The sequence below is a fragment of the Sorex fumeus genome, unplaced genomic scaffold (assembly GCF_029834395.1).
Source record: "Sorex fumeus unplaced genomic scaffold, SorFum_2.1 ptg000007l, whole genome shotgun sequence".
In the NCBI taxonomy this organism is placed as follows: domain Eukaryota; kingdom Metazoa; phylum Chordata; class Mammalia; order Eulipotyphla; family Soricidae; genus Sorex; species Sorex fumeus.
The window spans coordinates 32,756,091-32,782,975 of NW_026606064.1; the positions used below are offsets into that span (position 1 = coordinate 32,756,091).

General features: G+C 36.4%; 1 protein-coding gene and 1 pseudogene across 1 annotated transcript in view; one reads left to right on the plus strand and one right to left on the minus strand.

The window, feature by feature from the left end:
- Positions 1-2,109: 2,109 nt before the first annotated feature.
- Positions 2,110-2,887, plus strand: LOC130015946 (vesicle-associated membrane protein 4-like; annotated as a pseudogene).
- A 15,758-nt stretch (positions 2,888-18,645) lies between these two features.
- SLC17A6 (solute carrier family 17 member 6) overlaps positions 18,646-26,885 on the minus strand; it is a 48,439-nt gene continuing 40,199 nt past the window's right edge. The window contains exons 9-12 of the mRNA XM_056131215.1: positions 23,338-23,470; positions 22,640-22,750; positions 21,739-21,866; positions 18,646-20,670 (exon numbers count right to left, since the gene is read on the minus strand). Of these exons, the coding sequence (XP_055987190.1) occupies positions 20,335-20,670; positions 21,739-21,866; positions 22,640-22,750; positions 23,338-23,470 (708 nt within the window). The 3' untranslated portion in view covers positions 18,646-20,334. The remainder of the gene's footprint in view (positions 20,671-21,738; positions 21,867-22,639; positions 22,751-23,337; positions 23,471-26,885) is intronic.

The following is a 26,885-nucleotide window of genomic DNA, read 5'->3' on the forward strand; positions in this document are numbered from 1 at the left end:
AAGAATGCTCTTATTGCTAGCTCAACCCACAGTTCAATAAGTGGTTGTGTCTTCACAAAGAGTAATTCCATCAATACAGAGATAAGCAATTATTCATATTTATCAGTATAATAAAATATAACTGCAGGAAAAAATAGACAAAGTGACATCTAGAAAACAGAAGAACAATTAAGACATTTTTATTTGTTTGGGGGTAGTCACACCAAGTGGTGCTCAGAGCTTACTCTTGGATCTGTGCTTAGGGATGACTCCTGGCAGGTTCAGGGGACCATATGTGGTGCTGTGAATTGAACCTGAGTCAGCTGCAGCAAAGCAAGTGCTTTATGCACTGTACTATCTCTCTGGCCACCCAAGACATTTTTAAATGAATAAAAGTACTGATTGAGCAACTTAGCAATCTTACAATAAAGCAAAATAAGCATAAAAGTGAAAATAGAATTAGACCAAGTATAGTACAAAAATGTTTCAAAGTTGGTTTAGTAATAAATTCCAAGATTATTGAGCAACCGCCATGGTATCCTTTTGACCATTGTTAGGTAAACTTCAGCAGTTTAAAAAAAGTAAAGGCCCTCTCTTGATCATCGATTTGCTCGAGCGGGCCCAGTAACGTCTCCATTGGAGACTTTGTTGTTACTGTGTTTGGCATATCGAATACCTCGCGGGGAGCTTGCCAGGCTCTGCCGTGCGGGTGAGATCCTCTCGGTAGCTTGCCGGGCTCTCCAAGAGGGGCGGAGGAATCGAACTCGGGACGGCCATGTTGGCTGCGTGCAAGGCAAACGCCCTACCGCTGTGCTATCAGCAGTTTAAAGGAAATCTCTATTACTAAAATGTCTAGTGAAAGTCATTCTGTTTTGTAAGATTTAGCTTTATGTTTTGATTCACCAAAACAAAAAAGCTTGTTCAATGGGGATGTATGCTCAACATCCTCAGAAAATGAGGGTGGTCTTAGCAAGGAGCTCAGTTTCCAAATGGTCAGGGGAAAGTATAAAAAACATTCTCCACCAAATAAAGGGTGTTGGGAGGATCCTCCCAGGACGGGAGAAGCATGCTAAAAGTAGACTATAGACCAAACATGATTGCCACTCAATGTTTCTTTTGCAAACCACAACACCCAAAAGGAGAGAGAGGACAGAGGGGAATGCCCAGCCACAGAGGCAGGGTGGGATGGGGGGATGGGGGGTGGGAGGGATACTGGGATCAGTGGTGGTGGGAAATGGGCACTGGTGGAGGGATGGGCATTTGATCATTGTATAATTGAAACCCAAGCACAAAATTTGTAATTCTACAACTGTACCTCGTTGTGTCTCACTAATAAAAATTAGAAAAAAACATTCTGCACTAAAAAAGAAGATGAAAAGAAAAAATAATTTCCCATTGGCATCATCTCGGTGTTTAGAAACATTCCTTGGTTATGGGCTTGCAGAAGTTCCCTTCTTGTATTGATCTCTAGATGAAGAGTAACACATAATAGCTTCACTTAGTATCTGGCAGATACTACTTCTTAGGTCATCTGAACCTTAAGAAAGAAATTATCAAGATGGTTAACTTTTATTACACAAATATGAGAAAAAGCTATCCACATTACAGAAGCTCTTTTTGAAATATATACTTTTTCCAAGCAATTTCTTGGTCCTTTGAGAAACTACATAAGTGAGTCATTTACTATGTAAATGTTTCACAGATATAATCATAAAAAGAGGTGTCTCCAAAGCTATGGAATTGTGCTAAAGTTCACATACTGCTGTGAATATTTGTGATGTTGGTCATAGTGGCACCTGAGAATACTTCTTTCAGAGAAGTCCTAATTTTCAAATGCTGTAGATTAAATGAGGTGCTGACAAATATCAAGTAACTTAAGAAGTTATATTTGGTTCATTGGGGCTACTTTATGACTTGAGGGCACTTGTCAATGTTATCAACAATCTTCAGGTTACAAAATCCCAGCAGTGATTTCTATTCTCCTTTAATAACTAATAGTCTTATTAGATATTAGAGTCACCTCTTCTAAATATTAGTACATTCTGAATTCTGCATCAACTAAAGGTTTTTATTTACAAGTTACTACTATGCTATAAAATCTACCTTTAAAAAATGAAAGAAGGGGGTCACTCCGCCGAGCCCCAAGAGCTGCCTGGAGCGCCCCCGGGAGCACACGCAGGGGCAGTTAACTGACTCTCCTGGGGAAGCAGACAGGTTCTCCCGGAGTTAAGGAACATGCCTCCCAAGTTCAAGCGCCACCTGAACGATGATGACGTCACTGGATCCGTGAAGAGCGAAAGGAGGGATCTTCTCGAAGATGACTCAGACGAAGAAGAGGACTTTTTTCCTGAGGGGGCCTTGGACCAAGATTCGGACCCAGGAATGATAAGATCAAGCATGTTCAGAATCAGGTGGACGAAGTCATCGATGTCATGCAAAAAAAATATCACGAAGGTCATCGAAAGGGGGGAGAAACTGGGTGAACTCCAGGACAAGTCAGAGAGCTTATGGGATAACGCAGCTGCTTTCAGCAACAGATCCAAATATGTGGTGGCGAGGATGCAAGATAAAAGCTATCATGACTTTGGTCGCCGTGACCCTTTTGCTAGTGACCATCATTCTTATATTTGTGAAGTACCGCACCTTGATGTCTATTGAGCCCAGGGCAGCAATGAAAGATGACACCGTGTACAGAACCTTTGAGACTTTCCCCCACCAAAGGGTGGAGGCGAGCGTCACTTCAAATGGGAGCAACGGAAATGCCTACTTCCCCTCCCGCCCAACAAAACGTGCTTTTAATAATTTTTTGAAGCAGATAACTCCAACCTCTCTTTTGCCATACTCCAAGGAGCTCATTGGAAGCGACATGCTTGCCAGCGCGTTATTCGTGTATATAGTTAAACACTGATAATGAGATTTCATACTGTGATTTCAACGGCGTCAGGACTTGCATTATTGCATCACTGGTGGGGCAGCCGATGGGAGAAGTGTTCATACTCTCCAGCAAAAGGAGATTGCAGAAACCCCTGACAGTCTTTGCAAGATTCTCCTCACATTATAATTGCTTTGCAATTTCCACATGTTTATGGTTGTAACCAAAACCAAGTGTTGTCAATGTGGCTACCTTCAACTCTTATGGAAAACATTCCAGTAAACCTATTTTTGACCGTAAAAAAAAAAAGAAGAAGAAGAAGGAAGGGCTAGAGCCATAGTATAGCAGGTTGAGCACTTACCTTGCATGCAGCTGACCCGCTGACCCAGGTTTGATCCCCAGCATTCCATATGCTACCCCGAGCACTGCGAGGAATAATTATTGAGTGTAGAGCCAGAAGAATCCTCCGAGCTTTACCAAGTGTGGCCCCAAAACAAACCAAACAAAAAATAAAGTGGGCTGGAGAGATATCCCAGGAGTTAATTCTCTTGCCTTGCCAGGAGTTAACTCAGTTTCAAACCCTGGAACCACATACGATGCCTTTAACACTGCCAGCAATGATCTTTGAGCACAGAAGCAGGAACAAGTACTACACATCATTGAATGTGGTTCCAAACCCAAGTAAATAAGGCTTATTTTCTATAGACTGTAGACCGAACATGATGGCCACTTAATACCACAATTGCAAACCACAACACCCAAAAGGAAAGAGAAAGCAAAAGGGAATGCTCTGCCACAGAAGCCGGGTGGGGTGGCAGGGATGGGTTGAGGGTCGGGGGAAGCACACTGGGCTCATTGGTGGTGGAGAATGGGCACTAGTGATGGAGGGATGGGCACTCAATCATTGTACGACGGAAACCTAACCACGAAAGTTTGTAAGTCTATAACTGTACCTCATGGGGATTCATTTTTAAAAAATAACACTGTCCTCCCGTTGTTCATTGATTTGCTTGAGCATGAACCAGTAACATCTCACAACAAATTATGAGACTTCTTATTACTGTTTTTGGCATATCGAATATGTCACGGGTAGCTTGCCAGGCTTTACTGTGCAGGCTAGATACTCTTGGTAGCTTGCCGGGCTCTCCAAGAGGGACGGAGGAATTGAACTTGGATCAGCTGCGTGTAAGGCAAATGCCCTACCTGTTGTGCTATTGCTCCAGCCCCATTGCTCTCAAATTTATATCAGCAAGTCTGACCTTACTTTGATATTTATAGTTATTTTTCCAATTTTAGATAATATCTACATTTGAATAAGTATCCCATATTTAACATATCCAAATAGAATTGTTAATTTACCCAAATGAAACCTTTTCCTCTTGTGTATCTGTTAAGTCAAGTTAGTAGCTTAATTACCTACCAAAATGCCAAATATCCCAGAGATCATGTCTGCTTCCTCCTTTCCCTTCATCTTCTATTAATCCATTAGCAAATTTGTCAGCTTCTCCTTCAGAATATGCTGCAAATGCCAATAGCTACTCCTCTTTTCAATAGCTATTGTTTTATTGTTCTGTTGTTTTTTCACTTGGAGACTATGGTAGCCTAGTTGAACTCTTGCTTTTCTTTTTGCTTCCCCAACAATTTATATACCAGAAAGAAACCTCAGATATTTTACTGAATTCTTTTTGGTCAGGCCCATTAAAAAAAATTGCAAATGAGTTTCCTATAACACTTATAAGAAAATATGCACACCTTGGTTCTCTATCTACATCTACACTACTTTTTTTTTTATTAGTGAAGCACCATGAGATACAGTTATAGACTTATAAATTTTTGTGCTTGGGTTTCAGTTATACAATGATCAAGTACCCATCCCTCCACCAGTGCCCATCCTCCACCACCACAGGTCCCAGCATCCCTCCCACCCCCCATGCCCCCCCCCCCGTCCCACCCTACCTCTGTGGCAGGGCATTCCCCCTTGTTCTCTCTCTCTTCTTTTGGGTACTGTGTTTTGCAAGAGAGGCATTGAGTGGCAATCATGTTTGGTCTATAGACTACTTTTAGCATGTTTCTCCCATCCTGGGAGGGTCCTCACAACTCCCTTTATTTGGTGCTCTCTTCTCTATCTGAGCTTCCTTTTCACCTAGAACGTGTGGCTGGCCTTCAAGTCATGGAGCAAAATTCCTGGTACTAATCTCAGCCATTCCTGGGTGTTAGTCTCCTGTTTTGTTTAATCCCACATTCCATGTTTGTACTGATCTTCAGAAGAACTGATCAAGTTCAGGAGATATGATGCATTGGGAATAGTACCTTGCATGCAGCCAACCTGGGTTTGACCCCTGGCTCCACATATGGTGACCAGGAGTGATCCCTTAATATAGAGCTAGGAGTGGGCCTGGATACTGGATACTGTCTCCTGTTGCCCAATACAATATATATATATATATATATATATATATATATATATATATATATATCACCATAATTTCCTTGATGGTGAGGACACTTACACTTCCTTTTGCCTGAATTGTTCTTCCACTTATATTTGTGGGACTGGCTGATTCTTGCTTCCAGGACCAAATAATATCTAGTGTTAAAGTGGGCCCAGGTTCTTGTCCTCAAGCAATCAAGATGGAAAGCAATGGTCAGAGAGCAAAAGACTGAATATAGAAAGGGCTTTATTTCAGAGAAGGGAAGGAATGCAGGGAAACTTCCAGATTATGTGACAGATCTCCTAAAAGATCTCCTAAAAGAGAATTCCAGAGAAATCTCCAACACTTTCATATCCTTTTAACAAAGGTGGTTGGGTGAGCATTTTTTAAATTATTATGTCCCAAGAATGCTCGCTATTAAAACAGGGAAGAGGATGCTGAAATGATTCTCTTCTGCTACCTGGATCCAGCAAGGCCTACATCATCCAGGTTATCCGACACAACCATGTAGGCCATCCTTGTGGCATTGTAAATGTTGGCAATTGTCTTGAGTAAGGCCATATCCCTAATCTTGCAATGTTTGTTCCCCTTTTGTCCCTATCACTAAAGTGAATACAGTTGGTGCTTTCATATCACCATTGCTATGCTGTGCACTAACCCCCAGCTGTTGAGTACCCTGATTATTATCTGCTCACAACTGCCACTTTTTTGAAGAATTGCTTTCAGTCCCCTTACCTAGGAAGTTAATCTCCCTCCACCAGACTCACACTAAAGCCAAAAATTCAGAGGCAGGGAGCTACTAAGGGTCAGTCCTCTAGAGTAAAGGCTCAACTGGTACCTTATAGCTCAGTAAATCCTCAAGTCATGACTGTAGGAACACCATTAAGAGATAAGTGTTGTAACAAGCAGTATGAAGTATAATTATTTTGTGCCTGCAAGCTTGGGGATGGGTGGGAAAGGGGGGATATTGGTGGAGGAAAGTGCACATTGGTGATGAGACTGGTGTTGGAATATTGAATACTTGAAACAATTATGTTGCGAATGACTTTGTAAATCACAGTGTTTAAGTAAAGTTTTATTCAAAACAAAAGATGGGCCGGCTGAAAAGGAACAGACTGAAATCACATTTATAACTCTCTTTCCACCTTTTACCTTCCTTCCTTCCTTCCTTCCTTCCTTCCTTCCTTCCTTCCTTCCTTCCTTCCTTCCTTCCTTTTCTTTCCTTCCTGTTGTAACACTGGTATTGGTCTGGGTTGTTCATCAGTCTGGTATACCAAATATAGCAGAGCAGGCCTCCAAAGAGAAGCACCCCAAAAGAAAAGTCAAAAAGACAGATACCAGTAGACTTCAGATGTAACTTCCATATAACCTCATTAAAATGCAGAAGCAGATTCCCCTAGAAGGATTCTGATTTTATTTTATATTTTGGGCAATATTGTAGTTCTATGTACTCAGTAAAGCTCACATTAAAGTACACCTAGCTGTTGATTCTTAAATACTTCCTTTAAATAGCAGTTCTACTTCCTGCATTTACTGATATTCCCATTTATGTTAAATAGCTTTGCTGAATTTTTCAAGTGATGTTAAACATAGACTAAGACACAAAATGACAAGAGGAAGAAATCAAACTCTTTTGTGATTTGGGACACCAGTCACACAGCCAAATACAGTTGTGTTATGCCCTTGTCTTCAGTGCTCATTTTATTTCTTGCCCTTTGATCGAGGACTTCTGCTGTTTGATCCTTGTGGGGATCAACAACGTGTCTTGTCAGACTGACTTCTTGTCAGCAGAACAGCCACGCAGCATGTCTGTGATGCTTCCCTTGCTATCCAGAATGCATGTTCACTCGCCCGTTTCTAACTGTGTGTGGTAGAATCAGAGGACCATCCTCCTGCATATCTTGGAGAAAATTTTGGGAAGCTAATGCCCACAAGAAGCCAAGTGTTACAATTTTTTTCAAGTATCTTATTGACAGTAGTAAAGGGAGAAATTGTGAGATTATCAAGAGCGGCTGATTTGTGGTCACTTACTGAACTTGCTGTAAAAAATTGAGAGTGTGATAAGGAACTCTTAAGATATAAGGAAGTTTCTTATTGGTTGAATTACATTGCCTCTCCCCCAATTTTTAATGTTGAAGTCTTATTTGAAATTATTGCAGAGAGTTACGATTATATCCTTAATCCAATATGACTGATATCTTTAATAAGACGATGTCATTTGTGGAAACAGACGTATCATAAAAGAAATCCAGAGGGAGGTTGGAATTACGCTGTCATAAACTACGAAGTGCTGAGAACAGAAGCTGTTCTAAGGAATAAGACCTGGAATAGATCATTTCCTAGCTCCTTTTGACCCCTTAAAATGAGACTCCTGACCTCAAAAATATGAAACTATGAACTTCTGCTATTCTAAGTCTCCCCAGTTTGTATCTTTCCTTCGGCAGCTCTAGGAAATCAATGAGAAGTGCTCTGAGTTTTCCTCCACTCACTTTAATTTTCATTAGGTGGAAGGCATAACTCCAGAAACACTGAAAGCTAAACCGTGATACATGTCTTCATTGAGTTAACTATAAGGAACAAAATAGGCAACAATTAATAAGAGATACAAGGAAATAAAAGAAACCTGCTATATGTGAACAGAGGAAACCGGGACATACCAGCCTTCGACTCCCATCACCTTCTCATTTCCTTCTTTCTCCTTACCTCGCACAGTTAACACACATGACCAGATTGTTCCTGCCTGATTCCATCCAAGTGTGTCCCTACTGAACTAACTTTCCTGGAAATAGGTTTTTTCAATTACCAATCTTCTAATGGTTCATTTTACTTGATTTTATCCTGCCCAAAAATATGTATCTGAATAAACACTGGGCCCAAGCAAATCAAACTCTCAATCTCAAATTTTTAATTTCAAATAAATATGAAAAATAACACTTCTCTATTTCATTCCATACCATTGAAGTAAGAATAAGATAAGATACAATGTTTGATAGCACTTAGAAAACATTTAGACTTTCTTGAAACAGAGTTATTAATAAACAAATATGTTAGTAGCTATTTTAATGCTTGCTTTTTCCTGGGAGTCTCTTGTATAGCCATCATCTTCACTGAGATGGGATAGGTGAAATGTTTCATCTATTTGGTGCCTTATAATTATTTTATAGCTTCCAAATTAAACTGTCTTACTTAAATTTTACAAAAATTTAGGCAACTATTCAACGTTACACACACTTAGTAGAAGAGGAATCTGATCTTAGAGAAATTTCTCAAAGTTTATGAATAAATGCAGTTTGTTCATAAATAGTATTTTGTGCAATGGAACCATGTCTAGTTCCTATATCCTTGCCCTAGTAAGAGATATTTTGGAATACTCAACCTTTGTTATAAGTTTTGAAATAAATTGTTACCAGAGGCAACTATAATGTCTATCACTACTGTGACTTTGACCTTGAATGTCCTCCAATGATGCATCACTGTCATCCCGTTATTCATCGATTTCCTCGAGCAAGCACCAATAATGTCTCCTTCATCCTAGCCCTGAGATTTTAGAAAGTGCCACATTTGAGGCTCTTTCAAGGGTTAGGGGAATGAGACCTAACATTGTTACTGGGTTTTGCATATCGAATATGCCCCAGGGAGTTTGCCAGACTCTGCCATGCAGACAGGATACTCTCGGTAGCCTGCTGGGTTCTCCAAGAGTAAGAACTAGATAATAAGAGGTTGCGCAGCCACGGCCATGCATTTCCAGGAGCTGGGTTTTATGGTCTCTGGATGCATCAGGGTTTTGTTAAGTTCCTCAAGAGCCAGGCTATCGGAAAAAAAGAAAGACAGTGGCCAAGAAACACTGCAAAATAATGTATATATGGTAAAAGCTTAACATGAGTACCACTAAGGTTTTTCTTTTGTTCCCTGGCATGAGGTCATTGATTTTCTGGAAGAAAGAGACTAACCTGAGTTTAACTTTTGGAATAGATATACCCCTAGACATGAGAGAGAAGAAGGTTAAAATTAAGATACTTTCCTTCACTTTGTGTATAATATTTACAGAATTTTCAATGAGAACAAAGAGAAAAAAGATGTTTCATAAGTACTGAGTGCAGTTTTTCTGTCTGATCATGAAAGCCAGGGACAAGTGGGTCTCTCTGCCATAGAATCATTATGCTGGGTGCAGAGAGCCTGACTCATGTATTTGTCGATATATTTTGCTTATTCACATCCTCAGTCTGAGTAGTGAGTAGGTGGATAGAGAAGGAATGAATATGCAAAGATATGGTCTTGACACCTGGAAAAATACCAACCCACATTGATTCTCCACTGGTTTCCTTGGCATTCTGGTACAGAAACTGCTTCCAATCTCTTCCCCAGCCCTGTATCATACTCTATGGGATAGATATGATCATTGTGTGTGCCACTTAAATTGCCTTTAGCTGTAACTGTAGTCTGACATCTAAGGTACTGAATATCTCATTTGTCTTACCCAGACTCCTAGATATACCTAATATCAAAATACACTAAAATCATTCAAATGCACTCTGGTGGATATTATTCCAGGATGTTTTTATGATATGATCTAGGTCTCTAACTTTTCTCAACTTTCAAAGTGTAAAAGAAAATTCCTATTTTAATTTTAAAATCAAGATCCCTCTGTGGACTCTCTCCTTAAAATAATTATTTGATAAAATTTATTTTTTCCTTCATAATGTACTGTGAATATCACATGTAATAACATGTGCTTCTAATTAGTAAGAATTTGTTGTTCCTTATCTGTATTAGGCCTTGGATAAAATGTAGAGACCAAAGCATGTAATTTATGATATTTTTGGATTAGTTAGAGAACTGCAAATCAAGACTCAAAATAAGCAAATGTCTAATTGCAAATTGTGCTTAATCATATGAAAGTGTTCCAAAATTACGAAGTGGAATATTTGCATAAAGAATGATAGTTATATCTGGTGATATACAAAATTTGACATCAAAATTAGAAAATTTATATACATGAAGTTATCTTTATTTTTTCTGCTGTTATTTTATACCCATTTTATGAATATCTCCCTTCTCTAAATCAACAAATTTTTCAAGAACTGATAACTTGTCTAATTAATTTTTGTATCTCCCTAGTGCAGTAACAAACTTACATGTTACTTAAAAGATTTTGAATAGCTTAATAAATGGGCAAATAATGTGACTTAAAAAATGTTTTGCTATGCTAGGTTCATGCTAAGCTTATAAATATTTATACATAATAAATAAACCCCACAATTTTTTTTTGTTTAAATTTTTTTTTTATTAGTGAAACACCATAAGGAACAGTTGTAGACCTACAAGTTGTTGTGCTTGGGTTTCAGTTATGCAATGATCGAGTACCCATTCCACCACCAGTGCCCATTCTCCACCCCCACCAATCCCAGTATCCCTCCCACCCCCCATCCCCCACCCCACCCTGCCTCTGTGTCAGGGCACTCCCTTTTGTTCTTTCTCTCCTTTTGGGTGCTGTGGTCTGCAGAAGAGGCATTGGATGGCAATCATGTTCTATCCATAGATTACTTTCAGCAGGCATCTCCCATCCTGGGCAGATCTTCCCAGCAGCCTTTATTTGGTGCTCCCTTTTCTATCTGAGCTGACTTTACCCCTGGAGTATACGGCTGGCCTCTAAGCCATGGAGTGAACAACCTGGTGTTTATCACAGCTGTTCTCGGGTGTTAGTCTCTTATTTTGTTACTTTATGTTACCCAGATGAATGCCATCTTTCTATGTCTGTCCCTCTCTTTCTGACTCATTTCACTTAGCATAATATTTTCCATGTAGTACCACTTGTATGCAAATTTCATGACTTCATTTTTTCTAACTGCTACATAGTACTCCATTGTGTAGATGTACCAAAGTTTCTTTAACCAGTCATCTGTTCTCGGGCACTCAGGTTTTTTCCATATTCTAGCTATTGTAAACAGCGCTGCAATGAACAAACAAGTGCAGATGTCACTTTGACTATACTTGTTTGCCTTTCCGGGGTATATTCCCAGGAATGGTATTGCTGGGTCAAATGGGAGCTCAATTTCTAATTTTTTGAGTCATCCATACAGTTTTCCAAAAGGATTGAACCAGTTGGCATTCCCACCAGCAGTGAAGGAGGGTCCCTTTCTCGCTACATCCGCGCCAACACAGGTTGTTTTTGTTCTTTTGAATGTGGGCCAGTCTCTGTGGTGTGAAATAATATCTCATTGTTGTTTTGATCTGCATCTCCCTGATGATTAATGATGTAGAGCATTTTCTCATGTGCCTTTTAGCCATTCGGATTTCTTCTTTGAGAAAGTCCTGTTCATTTTGCTGCCCCACTTTTTGATGGAGTTGGATGTTTTCTTCTTGAAACCCCACTATTTTTACACATATAATTATGAACAGTTGGGTAATGTTAACCCAAAGTTACTATAACACCATACTCTTTCCATTCAGAGGTTTTTCTATATTCCATCTCTTCTTTATGTAACTCTCTTTTCCCGATGTTCTTCCAATCTGCCCATACACTCCTTTGAGTTTCAAATTATACGTCATACCCGGAAGAAATTTTCTAATCCCCAGCATAGGTCCAATTCCTTTTGTAAACATGCGAATGCACCTTTATTTTTCTTCCTATCACAACTTGCAATTGAGTTTTCTTTTGCTTTTGAGTTTTCTTTCTCTTGCTTACTGTCACCCATTACTGTATTAAGAATTCTATAAAGGTAGGATCCATTTACTCTGTTTCCTCTGCTATATTTCAGTATCTACTGCATAATACATTCTCAGTAAATATTTATTGCCTAATAAATTATTCAACTTACTGAGTAAAAAAGTGGTTCTTTATCTTCTTTAAATCACCTCAATGAATTCTAAGACTTATTTTCTTCTAAGATAACACTTTGCCACTAACTAGTTGTTTAGACTCTAACTAGTCACCTTATTTTTCTAGAAAATGAAGGATTTGGGATTTAGGTTTATCCTACCTAGACTCCTAAATAGATATTTTTACTAGTATTTTAGTTCTGTTCTATTAGTTAGTGTATATCTATGTATTCCAGAACCATGTTGCTTGACTACTATGACTTTTGTACAGTTTTAAGCCATGTTGCTTTTTCTGTTTGCCTCTTCTTGCAATTCTAAATAACTATCATAATATTTTTGTTCTATGCTTTAAGGAATGCTATTGGGATTTCTATAGGCATTGTTTTAGTCTGTATATTGCTTTCAGTTATATGGCTATTTTAACAGTGTTAATTATTGAAGTCTATGTGCATAAAATTTACATAAATTATATAAATTTATAAAATACGAAAAATTTAGGTAATTCATCTGAGTATTTGCTTATGGCAATGATAAAAATGTCTTGATATAATTTATAAAATGCCTCATTGTGAAGATCTGACATGAAATCATATCTAAAAAGTAAATATCTTACGATTATTTACTGTAACTGAGAAAAGGGAACAGAAAATGATAGTTATTAAAGACTTTCTAGTGTGTAATGTACCATGCTAAGCACTCTATATACTAATAATTTAATATTAAATTTGATTCAAATTAGATATTAGAGGGAGAGGGTATTTAATATAGTTGAAAGGAAACTGAGTCTTGGAGAAATTATATTTCCCAAAGCCCACAAACTATGTAGAGGCAGTGGCCAGTAGTAGTAAAGGGTGTAGGATCTGGAATTAAATTGATTGTGTACACATTCTAGCTATTTCATTAGCCATATTATCTTGGAAACTTTACTTTTATGTTGTTCTAGGTTTTTTCAGAGGTACATAATGGAATTGGATGTAGCATGTACCTCAAAGGATTGTTTCAAAGACTACATGAATTGAATATGCATGAAACCCTGAGAACAGTGTCTCATATTTCATTGGTCCTACATAAATGACTGCCACAATTATTCATGGATACCTCGTTTGTATTCTACTCTAAAAGGAAATCAAAGCTTAATAGTACCTAAACAATCAAACAAACATTAAAGGAGAGAAAACAAATGGAAATGAGAAATGTCATGAAAACAGCACTTTGTCTCTAAAATCTTTTACTAGACAAAGGAGACATGGTGAACTCCATGTTCTTTCATATTGGATTGTTGATGGGTCAGGGAAGTACTTCTCACACTCCCAGACATGCAGGATATTTAGCAATATCCTTAAATGTGATTTAACCAAACTGCAGAGGATTTTTGATTTTATTTGCTCTTAGTGAAAGAGTGTTTCATTCAAGAGGAACTGCTGAATTTGGACAAAGACCAGGTAATATATCCAGACTGCACATCTTTGAGGTACCTAATTGCATTCAGGAGAAAACTTAGAGGAGCTTGAAAAATTTAAGAAACACTGTAGCATAGACCAATATTCACAGATGAAATATTTTGACACGAGATGAATAAAAATTCATTTTTGAGACATTACATAAGGATGCTGAGAGGAAAAAAGAACTGTTATATTACACAGTAAAAATTAAATCTCAATAACCACTTCTGTTTAGAACTGTGGGAAGCAGTACAGGAAATGTATAGCTCATTAGAAATCCAAAGGACTAATAGAAACACATAGAAATTTGGTTCAAAAATCACTTCAAAGATCCTGAGTGCAGAACCAGAAGTAATCTATGATCACATCCCAGTGTGGCCCCAAAACAAAAACAAAAAAAGGACCAAATGTTATGTGTAGGTTGTGCATACAATCTATTTGCTCCATGATGTGCAAATGGATTAAAATACATAAGGCATCTCTACACTATGTAATATAATGCAAGATTGTCACAATCCTGCCATTTGTGATAAGTATAGATGGGCTTAAGCAGTGTTTGCTAATTGAGATAAACAAATTAAGACAAGTAGTATGTGATAACACTATACAAGATTCTACTATATGTGGATCTAACAAAAAATCCAACACATAAAACACATGAGAATAAAATAGTGGTAATGTGAGGAATGTGAAGTAGAAAAGTAAAATGAATGTTTAAGGGTATAAATTTGCAACGAGTGGTACAGAAGCAACAATGATCTAATCACACCTAATAAATTTGGACAATATTGTGTTATAAATATGGAATATGACATATATAGCTATAATGAGAATAATATTATATAACAAAATGGACTAAAGTAATATACAATGTACCTTACAATGTTTCATGTCAAATATATTCCACTTTTTAAAATGGAATATAAAATTTATAGTGTTGTGAGTCAGTGGTAAAGTACACATCTGTCATATATGAGGTCCTGGATTCACTCCTGAGACCACAAAAATAAAAAAGTTTAGATCATCCATTTCTTCTCCTGCAAAGATTCAAGCACTGGACATAATTTATGCTGGTGTATCTCTATAGTCTGAGCTCCATGATCATGGAACTATTTGTGGCTGTGAAAAACTACCTCACATGAAACTAAACAAAGGATATGAGAACACTTTGAAGGCTGGCCATATTGGAGAGTTAGGGAAATTAAGAAAAATTCTTTACTTCAAAGAAGATTATGAAGGGCTGGTGTCCAATGTTCTTGTCTCTTCATCACATCTGTATTATCTTACTGAGCTGCAGCTGTTCTACAAACAGCTTTAGGAAAGACTGGATTGGAGGGTTTATGTTTTTCTCACTTCTGTATTTCTACTGACTTACATAATGTAGATATCTAACAAAGCTTTATAACTGCCTAGTGAATATCTTGTTTTAATTCCGAAAAAAAAAAGGCAATTGCCAGCAGCACATATTGGACTGGAAGATAACGCAAAAATTATAAACTGCAGATGGTAACTTAGATATCACCCATGGTGATAAAAGTTAAAGGTGGCTGTATGTTCGATTCTGAATTTCCCAAAAATATCACAATAACAGAAAAATAAAGAAAAATGGTAAGTAAGTAAGTAAGTAAAGGCCCTCCCGTTGATCATCGATTTGCTCGAGCGGGCCCAGTAACGTCTCCATTGGAGACTTTGTTGTTACTGTGTCTGGCATATCGAATACTCTCGGTAGCTTGCCGGGCTCTCCGAGAGGGGCGGAGGAATCGAACTTGGGTTGGCCATGTTGGCTGTGTGCAAGGCAAACGCCCTACCGCTGTGCTATCGCTCCAGCCCAAGAAAAATGGTACAAAAATTAAATGCTTACCAACAATATATTGGATAAATATATTAAGCTATGTTTATGTTATGCTGTATAATATTAGCCTACAGAACTCTAGTTCTCAAATAGGGAAACATGAATGCTAAGTATTAAAATTTTTTAAAACCCAACATAGTAAGAAGATTTTACAATTTGCAGTTCACAAAGTACATGTGAGTTTTCTGTATATTTTCTATTGTACAGATTCTAGAAATATTAACCCTGTTTATATCTGGACAGTAAGAAGATTATTTCCTATTTCTAAAGCAGCTTTTTTACCTAATAGCACTCCCTTCTCCCTTCTCCTTTCTGGTACTATGTTTATAATATAAAGTGAAATAAAGTGACTTAAAAGTAAAATTAATTTACTCTTCTGCTGCAACCAGATAGTCTGCATCCTTATTCTAATTCTGCCTTGAGAAGTCTTAAAGAAATTCATTATATTCTTCCAAAACCTGTTCCCTTACTTGGAAAATAGACTAATATGAGTATGTTGTCTTTAAACTTTGTAAGACTGATGTGTAGACAAAATTTCAGAACACACTTTTCAAATTGCAAAATTGTATAGATATATAGATACATAAAGATAGGTTAATATATGATAGATGGATATGTAGATAAAATTCCAGATGGGGTAGGCATTGAAATAAGAAGGGGAAGAAGGATGAAGGGAGAATGAGATTAAAGGGAAGAAACTTTAGCTTGATTGTTATAAGAGAAAGTAAGGGAATTCAGAGGTAACATTTTGAGACAATACACAAAAAACTTTCTTACAGTAACTATAATTGTGTGTACTATAGAACTGGATAAATGATAGAGTGTGTCTTTTGCAAACCACAACACCCAAAAGTAGAGAGAGAACAAAAGAGAATACCCTGCCACAGAGGGAAGGTGGAATGGGGGGATGGGGGCTGGGAGGGATCCTGGGACCCGTGGTAGTGAAAATGGGCACTGGTGGAGTGATGGGTGTTTGATCATTGTATAATTGAAACCCAAGCACAAAAATTTGTAAATCTACAACTGTACCTCATGGTGTTTCACTAATAAAAATTTTTAAAAAATGATAGAGTATGATATTCAAATATTTTAATTTCTACTATCAAGTGTGGGAAAGGTGACAAGTGAATCTTGTTAGGGATTGGTATGTAGTAAACAGTCAGAAAATAATTTCTCAAATTGTTAAAAAAATCTACCACATGATTCCATTGATACTCTCCTATTTATCTATCCAAAAATGAAGAGCACTTATTTCAAAAGATAGTATCAAAAAATAGGAGATATGTGTATCTCTAAACTTACTCTACAGTGATTACAATATTCAATATACCAAGAAAAAACCCAAAATGTGGAAAACATATTACATATATGTGTGTATATATATGCTTATACATATACATATCACAATGGCCTCTGTTATAAGAAAAGATAAAATTTCTCATTTGCAACAAAATATATTGACCTGAAGGAGATTAAATGAAGTCAGAAAGTGAAAGTGGATGATGATACTAATTTTTAGAATATAAGGAAACAAAGGGAGAGAACAAACTAAGACAACCAGATGAGTTCTTTGGACAGAACTTTGGTTACAGTGTGGAGGAAGTAACAGGATAGAGAGGTAGAATGTGGTGATGAGATGTTGATACTTTGGTGGTGATGTGAAGAGAAGAAAAGCTGTACACATTAATCATACAATCTTACACTATTGTTACTGCAATAAATAAGAGGAAACAGACTGTTTCTCTAAATGTTTATGTAGGTGATTATAAAAAAAGAAAATATATTTCCTACCCCCAACCCCCACCATGTCAGTAAAAGTGGTGTGTCTGGGGTGTGATCAAATTTTCGTTTCTTTAGAATTCACCCAGTGGTGCTAAGGGCTTACTCTTGGCTCTGCTCTCAGGGATCATTCATTCCTGGCCAGGCTCTGGGATAATGTGGGGTGGTGGAGATCAAATTCAGCTTAGCTGTTTAAAAAGCACTTATCCCCTGTGCTCTAAACATTTTTAATTTGCTAAATACAATGTGGTTTTAAAGAAGCTGAACACAGGGACCACAGTGATAGTACAGCGGGTAATGCGCTTGCCTTGTGTGCGATTCCAGACATCCCATGTGGTCCCCTAAGCTCCAGTAGCCAGGAGTGATCTCTAAACACAGCCAGGGTAAAGCTCTAAGAACCACCAGGTGTGGCACAAGCAAACAAACAAACAAACAGCAAAAGAGAAAACAATACAATCCTTAGCATCTTCCCAAGTAATATCCTCTTCTTTATTAAGCTTTTCCCCTGACGTTCAGTCTCCTCAGTCATTAAAATAAGGAGCGTCAATTAAATCATCCCATAAATTTCTTTGATCAGTGAAAGTTCTATGAGTCTGGGATTCTAATGCTATATAGTTATGTCTTCCCTTCTCACATATCTGTAAAATTGAGGTTAAGAGCTAAATAACAAGGACATTCCATTAGCTGCTCTGATACATATTGCTCACTTCTCACAGGTCTGACTGATACATTATAGAACATAATGCCTTTGCTCTATTTTTACCTTGGAAAAATTACTAAACCTTTTCAGTCCCTATTTATCTGTCTGCCTTTAACAAATAATGAATATCTACTTTGGAAAGCAATGTAGAATCACACAAATTGCCTAGTTTTCAGGCAGTGCCCAGTAAAAGATGTGTGTACAGACAAAATTGGGGGCCATCTTTGAAAACTGACAAGTTTTGAGAGTTTAAGAATCTGATTCCAATTTCTTTTCACTTTTTAAAAAAAAAATTGTTGTTTGCTTGATTTAGGAGCACACCCAGCAGATCTCAAGATTTCCTTCTGACTCTGCTTTCAAGGATCACTTCTGGCAGGACTCAGAGGATGATAGGGGATGCCAGAGATCAAGCCAGGTCAGCTGTGTGCAAGATAGTCACCCAGGCCGACCCTCTGTACTATTACTCAGGCCGCTGAGTATTATTTCCTAAAGTAAAACTCTCTAAAGAAAAAATGATCCCACACAATGCCATCATCTTTCATTAGTTCTTAAGAGGCCCAAAAAACAGCTGTTATTCTTGAGAACACATTTTGTTTTCCTGGATCACATCTTAAAGCTGCAAACTGTGTAAAATAAACCAAATTAATGTATTATGTTTTTATATCAAAGGATAAATAGAGCATTTTATTAACACTTTGTTTTTGTGACAACAAAATAACATTCTACATTTTTCACTAGAAACAACAAAAGCTATCGTCACATTGCATCACTTTGAGACACAAAGCAAAAGATATTTTTATTTTTGTAAGGTCAAGAATGGATTGCATTTTTTAAACAAAGTTTATGTTTTATATTGGCAGTAGCAGGACCTCCAGTCACTAACACAGTACAACAAACAGATCAAATAGACTATTAAATACACCAATAATATTCTGAGTTGAATTTGGGGAGTGCATTATCATTTAGTACATTATAAAGAGGTCTGATGTTAACTTTTTTCAAAGAAAAAAAATCATTCCAACCACCCAAACAAGCTACCACAAGCAAAATGAAGATAATATACAGACAGGAAGTTGTATGCATTGCACTTATTGCTTGGTACACAAATGTTGCGATTCCTGTTGAGTTATATTAAGAAATGACAAGCAAAAATGCCTCTGCCCCATCTAAAATTCTATGACTCTATGAAAGTAGAAATTGCAGTCCCCTAACCCAACATTAGGTGTATGCTTTATTTGGTTGGTTTGTGTGTGTGTGTGTGTGTGTGTGTCTGTGTAGGTGTGTGGAGTGTTTATTATGTTCTCTGTATGAATATGTGTAAGATATACATATATAGTTTTAATATAATTTACTTTACTATATATTTAAGACAAATATCTTGTCAATGGGATTTTAAATAATAAATTTTTCTACTTATAATAACTTTATTAAGTTTATATTTTCATATTATATATATATAGCTCTGTGGCACAAGTTCCATATAGCATTTAATTATTAAGGAAGAAGTATATCTAAATCATTTCCTATTTATTTTTGTTAATATTGCATTTAAGGGCTATATTTTCATAGTAAATTTCTTATTAGATTCTTTATAGTGTATGTATCTTTTTTCTGATGCAAATTACAACCAGTACAAAGTTGTAATAAAAAATACATTGAAGTCTATTAGATTTTTATAATTTTTGCAAAAAAAGTTATATGATATGCTACATGAAAAGTCAAATTTTATTGAAATGTGAAATGTTTCATACTGTTAGGTAATGAATGGAAGAACATGAAGCATACCCCCCACTTTACAAATTCTCTTTCACTGATGTGTTTGTGTCCAAGCATTTCATATAAAACACTGCAAGATATCCTTTGGAAACACCAACAAAATATTCCACACTATGTGATAATAATTATTTAGATACCTTGCTAGCTGCAAGCTCACAACATTCTTCTTTATTGAGAATGATATTCCCATCCCTATGATTGATTTGCACTCAATAAATGTATCCACCATATGATGCAGCTAACATGGCAGCTTTTGAAAGCAGAATTCCAGCACGATATCTTGCGATACAGTATAACAAATATATAAGTGCATTTTGTATGATCAAGTAGCTTTGGCTTCCTAACCTTTGTAGGATTGGAAGAGCCAACTCTTGTAGTTGTGCTTTATTAAATGATAATGAATCTTAGCACATATGAGTTTGATGAATAACTACTTGCTTCTACAATTTTGATCAGTCAGTGTTTAAATCACAAATGCAAGAATAGGTGGCCTGAATGGAAATGATGAATTACACAATTTCTACAGATTGCACTTGATGGTAACTTCATGGGATTGTTTGAATTTCATTTTTACAGCAAGACTTGCCAGGTTGATATGTTCACATTTACATCACTTTTTTGTGTGTGCAATCACAATTAATTTAATCACAAACACCAAAAATAAATCCAGCAATTTAGCTTTGTTATGAATAATCATCTCGGTCCTTGTAGGGATATGAGTCTTGTCCTTCTTCTTGTACAAATTCCTCTCTCTTTTCCCAACCATTAGGCCATGCTCCATTGGCCTGCGTTGTGGCACCATAAGATTTTGCGGTACCATAATTTATGTAATTTTGAGTAATGTCCCCCGTTTCTTCATCAAGTTCATCTTCATGTATAAATCCACATTTTTCTTCACTTGTTTCCTCAGGGTCTGCCCAAGGTTGCTTTTCTCCTGAGGCAAATATTCCATAAAATATAACTCCACCATAATGGACCAGGGCAGCAATTAGGAAGACATATTGCCACTCTTCACGTGACTGCAGTGACAAGAAGTGGCACGGTGAGTACAACTCCCCATGACTGAAAAGCCTAACATTTCTGAATCCTCCATCATCAAGCTTTTTCATAAAACACTATATTCAGGGGCTGGAGCAATAGTACAGAGGGCAGGGAGTTTGCCTTGCACACAGTCAACCCGGGTTTGATTCCCAGCATCTCATATGATTCCCTGAGCACCGCCAGGAGTAATTCCTGAGTGCAAAGCCAGAAGTAAACCCTGTGCATCGCCGGGTGTGACCCAAAAGAAAAAAAAGCTATCTTCAAAAGAAACCTGTAATTTGATTCTATAAAGCAAATAATCTTATATGTAATGCATAAAATACTGCAGTTATTTAAAATTTTATATATATATATATATATATATATATATATATATATATATACAGTTTTTGGCTTACCCCTGACAGTGCTTACTGACAGGGCTTAATCCAGGCCCAGGGGACTACAGCAGGTACCAGAAGTCAAACTTGGGTTGGCAACATGCAACGCAAGCACCCTATCCCCTCTATCTCTTCAGCCTTAAACATTTAAAAAATCTAACATATGCAATAAAGCTCAAAATATTTATTATAGGCTACATTTTAAAATATTAACTAAGTATTCTTAATTTTCACTTAAATTACTTTTCTTTCTTTCATCCATTTTTAATTATCATTTCCATCATTTAAACATTTTTTAGTTTTATAAATAAGAACAAATAGCTCATCATAATATTTTTCCACTAAAACCTAGAGCCTGAATTTAGGTTTACAGATAAAGACCAAAGGAACCACTGCCTGCCTATTCTGATAAACTAGGTACAAGATGTTTCTTTTTAAACTAAATCTGGGATATCAAAATCGTTCAAGGATTTTGAGAAGCATTTGGTTTATTAGTTAAGAAACAGAGTTAACTTGGCATACTGATAAATTCTAACAAGACTACATTTCTCCGTTACTCAGAGCTATGGTAAATAAACCAGAAAAAAGAATGCCATAGAAAGTAAAAAAATAATTTCCCAGTCAGAAGAAAGAATATTTTGTTACAAATATTTTGTTCCATCTTACCTTATTCTTTGTCATTGCACCAACAATTATAGGACAAACCATTCCTGACAATGTACCAACACCATTCGAAATGCCCATTAATATACTAGCATATCTTGGGGCAATATCCAGATGGTTAACATTGAAACCTGAAATGTATATATAAGTTTTGGTTTTAAAAGTCACAAATGTCTTAAAAATAAATACCTTATCAAGCCATCCTCCTAAAAAGATAGCAGATATATAACATGACTCATAACTACTTTTGGATAATTTAAATCAAGGATATAATGGATATAGAATAAAACAGAATTTCATATAAAATATTTACTATACTATTCTTATTCCATAAAGAGTAGGGCATATGAACATGTTCTCTTAACATGAAAGGAAAAAAAGAAGACCAAAAGAAAGATTAAGAAAGATAGAAGGAAAAGGTCTATACTATATCTGAGATATAGTACAGCAGGTAGGGTGCTTGCTTTGTAATCCCTGACCCAGGTCAATCCCTGGCACCTCATATTTATCCCCAAGCCCCGCCACTCCATATGGTTTCCCATACCTCATATGGTTCCCAGAGTCAAGAACCAGGAGGAAGGAAGGAAGGAAGGAAGGAAGGAAGGAAGGAAGGAAGGAAGGAAGGAAGGAGGGAGGGAGGGAGGGAGGGAGGGAGGAAAAGAAAGGGTAAGCAGAAAAATTGAATAACAAATTCAAAAATTATTTCCTAATTGTCTAATACTGTCATTCTCCAGTATTAATATGATCAAATTTTCTTGTCAAAATATTAAAGAAAATTATATATATATCACCAGCTGAAAGTCAAAATAACACACGTATCTATATCTATGTCTATATTTATATCTATATCTATCTGTCTTTCTTTCTCTCACTCTCTCTCTATGTATATATATACACGTCTTACCAGATATAGCAAATCCACTGAATCCCACTGCAAGTACCAAGAATGAGATTGCCACCCCTCTAGTATGAGAATAGCCAACAACGAGCAGCAGTGTTGCTTCCATGCCAAAACCTTTGAAAAGAACATGTGGAAATAATTCAGAAATTTGAGTAAACATTTTCAGTCAGCCAGAAATAGTTTTTTAAAATCTCATAGTTATGGACCTAGAAAACGACTCCAGTGACTTTATCTTGAAAATAATAAAGCTGGGGTTGGAATGAGCTCAGATGGGAGATCTCAGGCTAGCCTGTGGAATACCCAAGTTTGAGCACCAGCAGCATCCGTTACCTCTATTCAGCATCACTGAGTAGCCCTAAAAACTGAGCCTCAGGCTTCCCCTGATGTGCCAAATATCTCTGTGATATTCCCCAGCCCTACTCCAGCACCTTGAATGGGAATGGTGGCCATTACAAAAATAGTAATACAATAATAATGCAATAATATTGCTGAATTCTTCCTTGCGTTTGAAATAGAAATAAAAGTGGTCAGGTTATGCAGGTATTTAAAGTAAGAAGTAATTGATATGCAGATAAGAAAATGATTATAAATGAACATGGAAGGCACAATTTTAACTGCATATTATATATGCATAGAAAAAGTTACTTTCATAGATTAGAATTTGTGAAGCAAAAAATTACTTAAGAAAAATAGGAACTTACCACCACAATTCATGATCTTTCTTACTGTAGTAGTTGAAAGAATTTGCTTGCTTCTTAGAAAATCTGCAATCTGGCCCCCAATGGGCACAATGATTGTCATTACCAAGTGTGGCACAGCAGAGAGCATGCCAACCTAGTGAGAAACAAAAAATGTAAAGAAACACGTGACCACAAATAACATAGCCAATTTAGTGGTCTTGGTTTTCAGAATCAATCATAAACTCTTAGTGGCCAAATACAGGAAATAGCACTATCTCCAAATGATCACATACCCATTCCTTGGGTAAGCAATAACTTCCACAGAATCAAAGGGAACAACTGAGCAAACTTACTTAAATCTCATTTTATTTTTTTTCAGAAGATGATACTTTTTTTGTGCATCACATGTCAGTAGAATGAGTTTACTTATAAATTATCCTGGACCTTACCATAAAATTATTCACATTTTTGTGCCCATTTTAAATTCTTAAAGAAATAGATAAAAAATAATCAGCATCAAAGAGACAAGAGAAGACCAGGGAGAAAAAAAAAGTTAGAGAAGAGTTACACTTTCAATAACTCTTTAAAGGCTATAGTGTGAAATATTTTTAGTTCATAAGACTAAAACCTTTATAATATTTTAAATGTATATTTAGCTTTAAGTTTATACAGAATAGACCCTATAAAATTCAGATCAATTCTTAAATTTTAAGAATTTCCTGTGTCAAATATCAATATTCTTTCACACTGTTATATAGATGGCTTCTGTAGTGATTTTATACAAATTTTACTAGAAAATTTTTATATATTTATATGTATTTAGTATAAAACTTCTGTAGTGTTTTTTATGAATTTTAGCACAAAATTTAATATGAATTTTAGTATAAAATCACTAAAATTTGTATTAAATATATTTTTAACTTTGAGTTAAAATTATAATAAATGATAAATCAGTATAAAATATGCCCATTATAAAGTTTAGCCTGTCAGTTTCAATTCCCCACACAATTTTTGAACAATAATTATGTTCAATGTAGGGCGTTTCCCTTGCACGCGACCAACCTGAGTTCGACTCCTCCACCCCTCTCAGAGAGCCTGGCAAGCTTCTGAGAGTATCTCGCCCACATGGCAAAGCCTGGCAAACTACCCATAACGTATTGGATATGCCAAACACACTACCAAGTCTCACAATGTTACTGGGCCTGCTCGAGCAAATCAATGAACGATGGGAGGACAGTGACAGTAACAGCACTGTTCTCAAGGCATTATAGCTAGTAGGAAGTGTGGATAAAATGCATTATAATTGTATATTATGTATATTATCACATATGTGGTCTTAGTGCAAATCACGATTGTAATAAGATGCTTATTATTTTTGGATGGGTATATCTTTTCGATGAATAACGGGGATTAAGTGATTAAGTGATATCTTTTCAATAAAATTATCAGAAGCTAGAGACAAATATTCTGGTTTATTTTATAGTGCTGTAGAGTGCAGTTACCATCATGAACAAGGGTGGTTGTAAGGGTTCAATGAGTCAGTGAATCACTCTAAAATAACTTCAATATCCAGCTTTGAAGTCTGAAGTCCAAACGTTTTACTTTTCTATCATCTCCATGGAAGTTTTCTACATTATTATTACCATTGAATTCATAAAAAAAGATAACTTAGAAGTTTTAGTGAGCCAAGTTTTGAGTTTTGAGTCAGTTCTGAGGCTAAAACTGAGCTCTTACGTGTTATGTTTAGTACCACCACCATATGAAAAAAGAATACATCAAACGATCAAATAAAGTCACACAAGCATGTGTAGATATTTTTAGTTCAAAACCTGGCATTTTGCAGAGGCTCAATAACTAGGGACTAAATAAAGTTATAAGGAAAACTTATAAAGGCAAATAGTACTGCTTTTGAGATTATTACTTTCCAAAAAGTAGAGTGGTTCCTCATTCTTAACTAGATTTAATATATTTAAAGCAATTAGTATGTGGAAAGAAAGCATCCAACAAGAAAATATTCTGAAACATACATTCATAGATTACATGTTTTGCTTTTTAACAGTCAGGCTAAAAGTCTCAGATTGACTTGAGTTTCCTACCTCTGCATAATTGTCCTTCATTTAAACCCAGTAACTGAGACAATCTAGCAAGTCATTAAATGGACATTCTCTGCTATCTGGACTGGAGTGATAGCATAGTGGTAGGGCTTTTGCCTTGCGTGCAGTCAGCCCAGCCGAGCTGGGTTTGATTCCTCTGTCCCTCTTGGAGAACCCGGCAAGCTACTGAGAGTATCTTGCCCACACAGCAAAGCCTGGCAAGCTACCTGTGACATATTCGATATGCCAAACACAGAAACAACAAGTCTCAAAATGGAGATATGCCATTTTGCATATCATTTTCGATATGCCAAACACAGTAACAACAAGTCTCAAAATGGAGATGTTACTGGGCCCGCTCGAGCAAATTGATGAACAACGGGAGGACAGTGTTTGTTTTGTTTGTCTCTACTATCTACTATTCATTCAAATAAACATTAAAATTATGTTGGATAAAGAAGAATAAGATTATTATTATTATTATTATTATTATTATTATTATTTTGCTTTTTGGGTCACACCTGGCGATGCACAGGGGTTACTTCTGGCTCTATACTCAGAAGTTACTCCTGGCAGTGCTTGAGGGACCATATGGGATGCTGGGAATTGAGCCTGGGTCAGCCACATGAAAGTCAAACTCCCTACCCGCTGTACTATTGCTCGAGCCCAATATATAGAAGTATTCTGTGTATGATCACAACAGGGAGATTAACATTTCAGGATTTAATGGGAGTTATTTAATCATCATTTCAATTGTTGGTGATTTATCAAAATCACTTAATCAGTTATCACTATTAACTAATAATTTTCTACGTCATCAGAGTGATAAAAAATTCTTAGAATGCCATTATTTATGATAAATTCATAGTATTGAACTCATTGGCTGAAGACTTTGCAAGAGAAAGCTAAACATTTTGATTTATAACTGACTGATTCTTTAGAAACCCTGAGTCATTAGATTCTTGCTTCTCATTTCTTTCTTTTAGTTACAATTCATATTATCTCTCTTCTCCATCTGATTCATGTTCTACTTACAAAAGAGTATACCAGGCACTCAGCAAAACTCTCTTCTGTCCTACATGTGGATTTCAAATGGATTTACTCTTCTTTTATTTGGCTAGTTTCTGTAATCTAATCTTTCAAAATACTAGTTAATCTGAGCAGAGCTCTGGTTTATCTTGATATACTTTTCCCGAGGGTCTGTAAAGAAGTACATATATATATGCATGTATGCATACTGGTTTCTGCCTTAAATAACTTGGCCCAGTAGAAGTGAAGACAAAATCACTGACTGTGTGGTTCTTGTAGGAAATGAAATATGTCAGAAGTTGGAGGAAACTATTCTCCATGTAAATACTTTAGTACACTTAAATCTTTATTCCTGCTTATCTGATATATGGCATCAAAACCAATTTTGTAGATAAAATAATATAGCATGACAGATACTTAACTTAATAATTACTCAAAAGTAGGTCA